This window comes from Natator depressus, chromosome 16 (assembly GCF_965152275.1).
Source record: "Natator depressus isolate rNatDep1 chromosome 16, rNatDep2.hap1, whole genome shotgun sequence".
In the NCBI taxonomy this organism is placed as follows: domain Eukaryota; kingdom Metazoa; phylum Chordata; order Testudines; family Cheloniidae; genus Natator; species Natator depressus.
The window spans coordinates 5,668,250-5,679,706 of NC_134249.1; the positions used below are offsets into that span (position 1 = coordinate 5,668,250).

Genomic DNA, 11,457 nt, shown 5'->3' on the forward strand with positions numbered 1-11,457 from the left:
GGTGCAGGTGGCACGTTGGGATTTAGAGGGGCACATCAGAAGTGGAAGGGGCAGTGGCTGTTGCAGGCTATGCTCCAACTGTCCGCAGCAGGAGTGGGGTCCCCACCGAGTGCGGGTTAGGGTAACCCCCAGGCTGCTCTGCCTGGGGCAGGGCAGAGAACTGCTGGTTGCTCTCACCTCTCCTAGCAACTGTGTGGGGCTCAGCTCCCTCTAAGCTGCGCAGCTGCCTATACAGCGTCCTGCAGGTGCTCAGGCTGCGGCAGGGAGAGATTCCTCTCCCCCAGCCCCAGACCTGCCGCGGCCAGGGGAGAAGCACCCCTCCCCTGGTCCCAACCCAGCCCTGCTGCAATGGGAGGAGAGGCACCAAACCCAGCCTGGCCCTGCCCCACAGCCCCAGCCCCAGAAATGCAGCAGGGAGAGAGAGCTAGCAGGAGTCCTCTCCCCTGCCATAGCCCCGGGGCAGCCTGCACCCCAAATCCTTCATCCCTGGCCCCACCCCAGAGCCCGCCCCCCCCCCAGCCGGAGCCCTCACCCGTCCCGCACACCAACCCTCTGCCCCAGCCCTGAGCCCCCTCCCACACTCCAAACCCCTTGGCCCCACCCCCACATGAATTTTGTTGTGGGCACCAATATGGAGGTGATGTGTCAACAGGATCATGTCATACATCACCTCCATATTGGTGCCCATAACAAAATTCATTCCGCACATGTGTGGTAAAAATTAGAGGGAACACTGGTGTGGGAGCAGGGAGCCATCTGGTGCCCAAGGCTGCCCTAGGCTCAGGCAGAGCCAGTCAAGGCCCTGCCCTGCCCAGTTCTCCCTGGGGCTCCCAGCAGAGAAGCAGTTGACTGAGCAACTGGAGCTACTCTCTTCCCTCCACCTCAGTACAGCAGGCAGCCGAGGGGGGAGGGTGGGCAGGGTCTGCTGAGCAGCTGCAGCAGGGAAGGGGCAGCAGGTTCTCAGAGTGCCCCTGAGGCTTCACGAGAAGCAATGAACCCAATCTCCTCCCCATAGCGATGGGGATTGAACCCATTGCCTCTTATCCTGCCCTCTGTGGCAAGAGAGAACAACTTTTCTCCATCTTTTTTATGGCTGCCTTTCAAATATTTGAAGACTGCTATCGTGTCCCCCCTTAATCTCCATTTTTCCAAACTAAACATACCCTGTCCCTTCAGAACTTTGCTCACATGCCCGGCATTCCATCCCTTTGATCATCTTTGTTGCTCGCCTCTGGATCCTCCCCAGTTTCTCTACATCACATTGGTGACCAAAGTTGGACAGTCCTCTAGCTGAGACTTAACCAGCACTGAGTAGTACTCTATCATCTCCCGTGACCTGCTCTGTTAAAGCAACCTAAACTTGCATTTGCTTTTTTTGCAACAGCATTGCGTTGCTGACTATGTTGAGGTTGTGATCCACCACCGCTCCCAGATCCTTCTCAGCATTGCTGCTGCCAAGCCAGTTTTCCCACTTTCTGTATAGGTGCATTTGGTTTTTCTTCCTTAAGTTAGCACCTGACATTTGTCTTTGCTGAATTTCATTGTGTTGTCTATAGCCCATTTCTCCAATTTATCAAGATCCCTCTGAATTGTAGCTCTATCCCCTTGCTTTGTGTCATCTGCCAATTTGATCAGGATGCTCTCTAGACCTACATCCAGGTCATTAATAAAGATGTTAAACACCGGATCTAGAACAGACCCCTGTGGGACCCACTTGAGACCTCCCTCCAATTTGACATCATCCCATTAATAGTTAATCTTTGTTTGTGGTTCTTTAACCAATTATGTATCCACTTAATGGTAGTTCTGCCAAACCCGCATTACTCCAGCTTACCTATCAGAATGTCATGTGGGATTGTATCAAAAGCCTTGCTGAAGTCCATGTACATAAATTATGTCCACCGCATTCCTCCTATCCCCCAAACCAGGGGTCTGGCTGTTTGACCAGGTAGTAAGTTACCAGGATGGCTCCCATCCACCTCCTCCCACTTATGTGTAGCCAGGAGATTCTGACAACTTCATCTGGATGAGGATTTTGCAATTGCCATCTATGCCTTTGTCACCCCAAGACTAAACTGCTGCAGTGTGCTATATATTTTAAATCCACCTGGAAACCGAATATGACATAGAAGTCGACCACCTGTTTGTGAAGTATCTCACTATGGGATCTGCCTCTGTGAGACACCCGTCTTCTCTCCCGGAGATATTCTGCCACAGGGACTGTCAGCAGAGGGGCTTGAGCTAGAGTCTCCTAGAGATAAACGAGAGGGATTTGCTGACAGGGCATTCTCCATGAGGGGCTGACACACAGAGGTGGCTCACTGCTCTATGGCAGCAACACCTGTCAGGCCTGACATACACACTACACCTAACATACTGTTGCTATGATATACACCCCAAATGATACAATGTAATATACCACCGGAAAACTCACAACTCACTGATCATTAATATTAGTGTGTGGTGTATCTACAGGAAACATGCAAAATTACAAATGTGCTGAAACTATGTTCTTATGGCGGGCAGGCAGGACATAGGGTATCCCAACCTAGACAAAGGAATGTGGTTCTGCCAGCTTTACAGTGTCTCCAAGGTTAACCTCAGAGGTTAACAATTTTTCTTCCTCCCCCTTGTAACAACCTTTTACATACTTGAAAACTGTGATCATGTCCCCTCTCAGTCTTCTCTTCTCCAGACTAAACAAACCCAATTTTTTCAATCTTCCCTCATAGGACATGTTTTCTAGACCTTTAATCATTTTTGTTGCTCTTCTCTGGACTTTCTCCAATTTGTCCACATACTTCCTGAAATGTGGCACCCAGAACCGGACACAATACTCCACTTGAGGCCTAATCAGAGTGGAGTAGAGTGGAAGAATTACTTCTTGTGTCTTGCTTACAACACTCCTGCTAATACATTCCAGACTGATATTCACTTTTTTTGCAAGAGCGTTACACTGTTGACTCATATTTAGCTTGTGGTCCACTCTGACCCCCAGATCCCTTACTGCAGTACTTCTTCCTAGGCAGTCATTTTCTACTTTGTATGTGTGCCACTGATTGGTCCTTCCTGGAGTACTTTGCATTTGTCCATATTGAATTTCATCCTATTTACTTCAGACCATTTCTCCAGTTTGTCCAGATCATTTGGAATTTTAATCCTATCCTCCAAAGCACTTGGAACCCCCTCCTCCCCCAAGCTTGGTATCGTCCACAAACTTTATAAGTTTCAGAGTAGCAGCCGTGTTAGTCTGTATTCGCAAAAAGAAAAGGAGTACTTGTGGCACCTTGGAGACTAACAAATTTATTTGAGCATAAGCATCCAATGAAGTGAGCTGTAGCCCACGAAAGCTTATGCTCAAATAAATTTGTTAGTCTCTAAGGTGCCACAAGTACTCCTGTTCTTTTTGCAAACTTTGTAAGTGTATTTTCTATTCCATTATCTAAATCATTGATGAAGATATTGAACAGAACCGGACCCAAAACTGATACCTGCAGGACCCCACTCGTTATGCCCTTCCAGCATGATTGTGAACCACTGATAACTAGTCTCTGGGAACGGTTTTCCAACCAGTTTTGCACCCACCTTATAGCAGCTCCATCTAGATTGCATTTATTTATGAGAGATTTATAATAGATGCTTTTTTATTTATAACAGATGCTTTTATCTTTTTGTCCCTCTACAAAATGAAATAAATAAACCTAGAGTTAAGTTTGGTAGGTGACAAAGCCATTACAAACCCCCTTACCAGGAAGCCCACGGCTAAGAAAGCGTAAGTATTAAAGTATAGAAATGATAAGTGAAGTTAAGGTAGGTGATGGCCGGACAAAGCTTTGTGACAGGGGCATTAAGGCAGAGAGCACATATCAGCAACTTGAAGGCAAAACTCCTTACAGAAATGTTGCAGTTAGTGTAAAGAACAGCAATGTAATGCTCCGCCCCAGTCTGCCCTGACCTATCTATCGCTTTTGACACAGTTGGCTGGGGCCCGGTATTTGTACCGGTCGCGTGGGCCCCTTCTGAGGACCCTAAACACCACCTTGACCCTGCCTCTCTCCACTGTGTAACAACAGAGCTAACGACAGGTTTCAGAGTAGCAGCCGTGTTAGTCTGTATCCGTAAAAAGAACAGGAGGACTTGTGGCACCTTAGAGACTAACACATTTATTAGAGCATCAGCTTTCGTGAGCTGCATCCGATCAAGCTGTAGCCCATGAAAGCTGATGCTCTAATAAATTTGTTGGTCTCTAAGGTGCCACAAGTCCTCCTGTTCTTTTAACAGAGCTAATTTAGCCTCAAGTAAGGGTCTCGTTACACGCGGCAGGGCTGCAATCGCTGATACCGAGGTCTAAGCAGTAGGAAAAAACCTACAGACTCCTCTTCTGAACCCTTGTCCTGCCTTGGCTTGTGACCGTCCTCCCTGGCTCCCCCCCGCCTCCGCAGTCGGTCCTTCAGCGCGTCCCTGGGCGGATCCTCGCCAGCCTCCCGCCAGGGCTGCCTCCTTGGTCCGCTCCCCACCCAGCGGCCCTGCCGGGAGGACACTCAACCGCCCACCCGCTCCGGCGCCGGTCGCTCCGCCGGACTCGCGGCCCTGCCTCTGCGCCCGGAGCTGTGTCCGCCGGGCTCCCCCGCGCTACCACCCCGCAGACGCGCCGGGACCCACCTGAGCGGCCGGCAGCGCGCTCCTTCCGCTTCCGGTGACGGCATCAGCGTGCGCCGCCGAGGCGCCGGAAGTCAGGGACCGACGGCGGCCGCTGCGTGGGAGCCGCGGCCGGCCTGTCCCCGGGCCGGGCTGTGCGCTGACCCGGGCCCAGGCTGCGGGGGCTGGTGCCGGCTGTGGCCGGGCCGAGCCGCGGCGCGATGCTGTTCTCGCTGCGGGAGCTGGTCCAGTGGCTGGGCTTTGCCACCTTCGAAATCTTCCTGCACGTCCTGGCTCTGCTGGTCTTCTCCGTCCTGCTCGTGCTGAAGGTGGATAACGGCGGCGCGGAGCTGTCCTGGTGGAAAGTTTTCATCCCGTTCTTCGCTGCCGACGGCCTGAGCACGTACTTCACCACCATCGTCTCCGTGCGGCTCTTCCAGGACGGGGAGAAGCGCCTGGCGGTCCTTCGCCTCTTCTGGATCCTCACCATCCTGAGCCTCAAGTTCGTCTTTGAAATGCTCTTATGTCAGAAACTCGTAGAGCAGACCAGGGAGCTCTGGTATGGACTCATTATGTCCCCCATCTTCATCCTGCTCCAGCTCCTCATGATCCGAGCCTGCAGAGTAAACTGAAGAACCGGGGCACTGAGGATTTGTACCTACTACCCCAGCACTGAAGTATTAACCCCAACCGAAGAGTTAATCGAGCTTTGCGGCTTAGTTTTTGGCAACTTTGTAGTAATTCTCTTTGGCCATGTAAATCTGAGGTGTGAGAAGAAGCTTTTGTACTTCATTAAATTATTACATAATATTGGCCCTGTGTTTCCCCAAAATATATATTTATGTTGTGTCATTCATCTAAGGTGCATGTCACACCTTGGTGTTAATGTTAAAATGTCACTTGTTTTGTAATAAAAATGTATAGATGATATTTAGTGGTCTCATTTATAAGCTCTCTTCTTTAGAAAGCCAGTATTTGTAACCATTGCCTGGGAATGTGTGTAACTCTAGGGCTGACTATGTCTTGACCAAGCAATTTGGACCTTGACAAAAAATAATTGACTACCCCTGCTCTGGGTTAGTTAAATCTGCCACAGACTTGACAGCCGAAAAGCATATGCAGCTGTTGGTGTACCAGTCCCACACGATTAGTTTGTGAAAACCTGTGCTCCAACATGTATGCAGGGTTCATGACCTCAGACAGGAAAAAAACCCAGTCTTTATAGAACAAGAACTGAAGCAGTTTGACAGGGGTGTTTTCTGTGCAGATCAGTGTGTTGAATATACAAGAATAAGAAACTCCCAGTACAGAAGAGACTCTGAATAGCCAAATAGCCTGATGTTCTGAAGTGTGGGTTCATCCCTTACTCTGCTTTGAGAGTCTCATAATTGCAGCCAACGGGAATATTTCCCCCATTTCATAGCTACTTCAGTGCCTAGGGTCAGTGGACTATAAAGTAACTGGCTGTTTTCCTGTTTGCTGGGAATTTGAGATAGCCCTCTACCATTATTTTTAGTGTCATTCATTCTGCGTACTCCATTTCTGTTTGGAGGATGGATCATGTTCTGCTCAGCTGTTGTGGTGCCTCTCAACTGATGTTTGATACTGCACTTTCTTACTGCTTAGTAACTGTTCCTGTGTGCAACTGTGGATATGTCACTCTTCATATTTGGGAATATAAACTTTGTTTGCATGTTCCCAAAATTTTAAAAATGTGGTCTATGTTAATTTCCTTTGATTTTGGAGGGGTTCTGCTTCCCTGCCTCTCCCCCACTGTGCTCTTTCAAACGGGGTGAGTGAAGGATACAGGATCTTAAGTTTTGTTGCAACTCCAATTCTTATTTTCTTTGTTTTAAAGTATTTATTCTGTTCCTCTCCCTCCAACCTTTTTTTTTTTTTTTAAACTGGTTCCAGGTGCATCTAATACAGGAGGCTGTGCAGCTGTGTATATTCCAGTAGTGTTTTTCAAGGCAGCAACATGCAGGTCATCAGCAGCTCATAATCTTTATTTCATGCCTGTGAACTGCTGAGGAAGAGTGCTGATGTTGCCTTAGTACCCAAGGAAAACAAGCTGAGATTTTCGAACTAGACAGAGAAAGTTTCATGGGCCTGAACTAAATGGAAAGCCCTGCATTGGACCAGGTAAACGTATCTGAGAATGGTACATGGGAGAGATGGAAAATGACCTATTACATTACACCCAGGCAGTCCTGTCCCCTCCCAGGGATGGGGGCTGTATGGGATTGGACTGCCAGGCAGTCTGGCCCCCTGACTCAGCAGGGGCTGTGTGGGATTAGTCAGTACCCCTCTGCTGTCACATCGGTGAGCATGTCCTGCTTCTGCACCCTGCTATTACACAGTTGAGTCCTCAGCCCAGTGGTGCCATGCAGTCTTTGCTAATAGATCTTGGCTGTATGGAATTCAGAGGGACCCCTTGGTGGTAGTGCTTTGGTTCGCATACCACAGGATGTGCACGGGATTAATACCTTGATGGCTGGATGATCTTGATAAAGCAGAATTCCAGTGTGTCCGAAAGGTTTCCACGCATTGTTATCAGAACTAACCAAACACTACCTGGTGAGTGCGTTTGAGTGTGCACGGTGGTCACATTAATTTTCATTCTGCAAATACAGACTCTTGTTAGCCCCCACTTCAATGATGCCTACAAGGACCTAACCACCTAACAACAGCCAGGTAGCAGGTTAACTTGGGAAAGTGAAAATATCTGTATATCATTTGAGCTTTGTAGTGTCAGGATGTGGCAAATCATTAGCCCTTCCCGCATCTCCAAACTCTCTCTTTTTGTTTCCTTCAGAGTCTAAACTCTGGGACAGAGGCAGATCTTTTGTACAGCAGCACACTGATGTTTATCCAAAACAAACACTAAATCCTCCTGCTTTGAAGAAATTTCTGTGCAGCTGAGCATAATTGGTCTGTGGAGGTGTGCAAAAGTCCCTGTGCTCAAGACTCACTAACAGGATCACATGCCTCCTGCAGTAAACAAAGGGCTGTTTTTCTACCTTTCCTGTATGAGGAAGTGAAACTGCTCTTGTTTAAGCAGCAGGCTGTATCTGGGAGTGGCTCATTAAAGACTGCAGGTGCTGAAGCAGGTACCAGTACAAAGATCACTCATATAACTTCATGCAGACACATGCTGTCAGCTCCCCCTGCAACCTCTCATGTATTGGTAAGATTTCAGAATGGATTGTACATAGGAGGGCTCAGATAACTGGAGTTATCTGATGCATGGCCAAATGATTACATAAACTCCTGATTATCCAAAGAAATTTGGTGTCAAGGATAATAATGCTTTTACTACAACTGGAATGCCAAAGGCTGGTGCTGTATGTTCTGGTGCATTAATAATAAAAAATGCATGAAAGGTCAAATGTTTCCTGTTTTCCTACATGTTAATTTCCAGCAGCATTTTGCTGACCCAGGGCACAGGAAAACTTTGCCTTCATCCCCACCACTGCTGTTCAGGTCCCACAGGGTGCTCCTCTCTGCCATTATGGTAAACAGCATCCATGGCTGGAGACATGCTTGCGCCATCACAGGCTTGACTCCAGGAGACACACCAGGGAGCTGTGGCATGCGTAGAAGTGAGGCCTCTGGTGGCCTGTTCACACTCTCACCTGTACAGACTGGAAGCTGAGGAGAGTGCTTCTTGGGGGCACGTGTTGGAGCCTGTTCCTCATCATGCTGGCCAATCAGAGACCAGAGAAGGTGTCTGAGAACCTGATTCCCTCCACCTTCTTTTGAACTGAAGGGTGTCGGGTTTTCAAGCTTGGTGTGCAGTACACTTTGGATGGGCCAGGTTCAGGAGGTGTTGATCCTACAGAGCTAATTCTTATATGCCTGCTCTGGGTTTGAACCATAGAAAAATGAACTGAGGCCACCATTTTCCAATTGGGATGTCCCAAGTGAGGCACCTAAATGAACGGGATGATACTTGGAAGTGCTTAACCATGCCTCAGCTCCCTTTGATGGGAATGATACCTCCCATTGGCCTGATGTGAAAGGTACAGAGTTCAATTATTTAGATCCCTCAAGATATATATTTTTAAGAGAAGGGGATTTCCAGAATCATTTAAGCAAGCTTGGAGCACAAAGTCCCAGAGACTTCTAATGGGGTATGTGCTCCCAACACTCTGGGGTGCTGTTGGAAATCTCACCCCTAACTCTAGGCACCTGTGGTGGAAAATGTGAGCCTTAATCTTTTTCTAAATGACAGTTGGATGGAGCAGTCACTTTATTTTCCCCACAGCATGCTGCATACTTATTGCCCATTGTCTCTTCTCTTCTTTTAGTCCAGGGAAATGAGCCCTCAAAAGTTAGCCTTCATCAGCCAAGGTGGCTTCCTTTTAACCCCTAATGTTAGTGGGTGGGTGCAGATCTGGATTTACAGAACCTTGCAGGAGGTTTTTCAACAGTAGAAGAGCTAGTATGTGAAGGAGCAGAGCGAAGAGCAGGTTTCAGGAGCTGACAATGCAACTTACACTCCAGGGGTGCAAGGGACCATCCTGGCCAAGGAACTTGCAGGATCAGGGCCTTTGTTTGCAACTACTAAGTATTTCAGTGGAGCTGTGGAGGCCGAAGTTAAGGAGAAATGTTCCTTCTTCAGGTCCTTTGGTGCTGGTACAGAGGCTGTGTGCAGAGTCACCACTAATGAGACAGTTCACCCATTTGGTTACCAATGTCCACTTCAGCTTGATTCCTGTTCTGCACAAAGCCACTGAAAATGTCTCAATTTCCCTTTGAAAATAGGCTGCTGGCTGGCCATTAGGGCTTGTCTACACATGGAGTTAATCCAGAATAGCGATTATGCTTTAAATCCACTCTCTACCTTAATCTGAATTAACTTTCAGATGTAGACAAGCCCTTTGAGTTTGCGTTTGGGGGGCTATGATTGTCACAATCTAGTTTTCTCTCATGTGAAATGTATCTTTGTACCACAAAACAACATCGTCCCAGCCAGCCCTCCAAACCGGCGGGTCCCGGGCTCCCCAGTCAGCCCTGTTGCCCCCCAGCCAGTCCCGGGCTCCCTGGGCATCTCCCAGGCCTATGGCTTCCTGCACAAGATCAGCTCCAACTCCTTCACTGTCACTCCCCGGGGTCTCCGTCCAAGCAGCTGTGCCCCACTCACCAACGGCCCCTTGGAGCACAGTGCCAGCCCAGGGGGCAGGAGCCCCTGTGTTAAGGTGCCTCCGGAGCCATCGCCAAGCGTTTCCCTTGCCAGAGACAACACAAGGCCAAACAAACAAAACAACAGCGTTACCTAGGGAGGTGGTAGAATCTCCTTCCTTAGAGGTTTTTAAGGTCAGGCTTGACAAAGCCCTGGCTGGGATGATTTAACTGGGAATTGGTCCTGCTTCGAGCAGGGGGTTGGACTAGATGACCTTCTGGGGTCCCTTCCAACCCTGATATTCTATGATTCTATGATTCTATGATCTAATCCATTCAATTTCCTTAGAAGATAAAGAAGGCTGTTAAATAAACAGTGGACCTTTCCCAGCAATACAGCCCAGCTCCTTATGAAATCTGGTCTCTCCAGTAAATAAGAATCATTAGGACTCTGAGCCTAGAGCAGCGGCTCTCCCCTCTCAGGAGGCTGATTTGTCTTGCGGACCCCCAAGTTTTACCTCACTTAAAATCTACTTGCTTACAAAATCAGACATAAAAATACATAAGGGTCACAGCCCCACTGTTACTGGACAATTGCTGACTTTCTCATTTTTCCATAGAATTATAAATCCATTGGAATATAAACATTGTACTCACCTTTCAGCGTGTAAGTACACAGAGCAGTATAACCAAGTCATTGTACGAAACGTGAGTTTGCACTGACTTCGCCAGTGCTTTTTATGTAGCCTGCTGTAAAACTAGGGAAACGTCTAGTTGAGTGGATGTACCCCCCGAAAGACCTCTGCGTCCCCGCAGGGCTACACGTTCCCCGACTGAGAGCCCCTGCACTCGTCAGAAAAGCTCTCTATACCAGTACAGCTACCCCGGGAATGCCTCCGAGCGGCCAGGCATCTCGGGCTGGCAAAAAAGGGCCATTGCCCCGGTACAGCCTAGCGAGTGAATTCAGCTATTCTGGCAGCAGGATTTTTTTGCCCTTATACCAGCCTCTACCATCGGGCTGTGGCCAGCCTAGAACTCTCTGCCCCCCGGCTAAAGGGACACTCGCTGGCCGGGTGGGTCTGACCTTCTTCATGTTTCCCTGCTCAGCAAAAACTCCCCTCGCTGGAGGCTATTTCCTGGCGGGCAACAGCGCCCGGCGCAGGAAAGCGGACCCGTAGCTACAGGGCGGCCGGCCGGCTGCAGCCCGCGGGGTCGCAGCAGCCCGGCACCCCCCGGAGGGGGCGGCTAGGGAGCCTTTCCGTACGTTGCCCGCCGCCCCGGGGGCTCCCCCTGCCGGGGCGAGCCGCGCTCCGGGCACACGGCCCCGCGCCGGAGGAGCCTGGCAGCGGAGCCCGGTTGGAGTGGGCAGCGCCCCCTGCCGTGCACACAGTGAGCGCGGCCGCCAGACCGGGGGCGGGGGGGGCGTGGCTCCAGACCCGAACCCCACCCGGCGCCGCGCACCTGCCCTGCCCCGCCCCGCCCCGCCCTCCAAGACACGCCTCTCACCCGGAACTGGCAGCCCAATGGCCGGCCTCGCCGTGACGGAAGTGCTGCCCAATGGGCGGAGTCGCTCGGGCGCGAGGGGGCGGTGCCGCCGCCGCTGTCCAATGGGCGGGCAGAGGGCGGGGCCGCAGGCGGGGAGGCGGCCGGCGGGTCGCGCGGTGCCTGGCAGTGCTGCCCCGCACCGCTGGCACG

At 50.2% G+C, this 11,457-nt stretch overlaps 2 protein-coding genes across 8 annotated transcripts in view; one reads left to right on the forward strand and one right to left on the reverse strand.

Annotated features, from left to right (window-relative positions):
- Positions 1 to 4,712, reverse strand: part of NDOR1 (NADPH dependent diflavin oxidoreductase 1) — a 44,394-nt gene extending 39,682 nt beyond the window's left edge. For 3 of the 7 annotated variants that reach the window (XM_074974081.1, XM_074974080.1, XM_074974079.1), the window contains exons 1-2: positions 4,663 to 4,712; positions 1,835 to 2,251 (exon numbers count right to left, since the gene is read on the reverse strand). The gene's annotated coding sequence lies outside the window, so the exon portion shown is untranslated. Of the gene's footprint in view, positions 1 to 1,834; positions 2,252 to 4,370; positions 4,535 to 4,662 lie in introns of those variants that run through there. The other 4 variants (XM_074974082.1, XM_074974086.1, XM_074974083.1 and 1 more) reach the window with 4 other exon arrangements.
- Positions 4,713 to 4,791: 79 nt separating this feature from the next.
- Positions 4,792 to 6,542, forward strand: TMEM203 (transmembrane protein 203). The gene has a single exon (XM_074974139.1). It carries the CDS (start codon positions 4,860 to 4,862, stop codon positions 5,268 to 5,270), a length of 411 nt encoding a protein of 136 aa, XP_074830240.1. The 5' UTR covers positions 4,792 to 4,859; the 3' UTR covers positions 5,271 to 6,542.
- Positions 6,543 to 11,457: the final 4,915 nt, after the last annotated feature.

Excerpts from the sequence above, each read along its gene's own strand:
- TMEM203 (XM_074974139.1), top strand. The coding sequence starts at position 4,860 with ATGCTGTTCTCGCTGCGGGAGCTGGTCCAGTGGCTGGGCTTTGCCACC.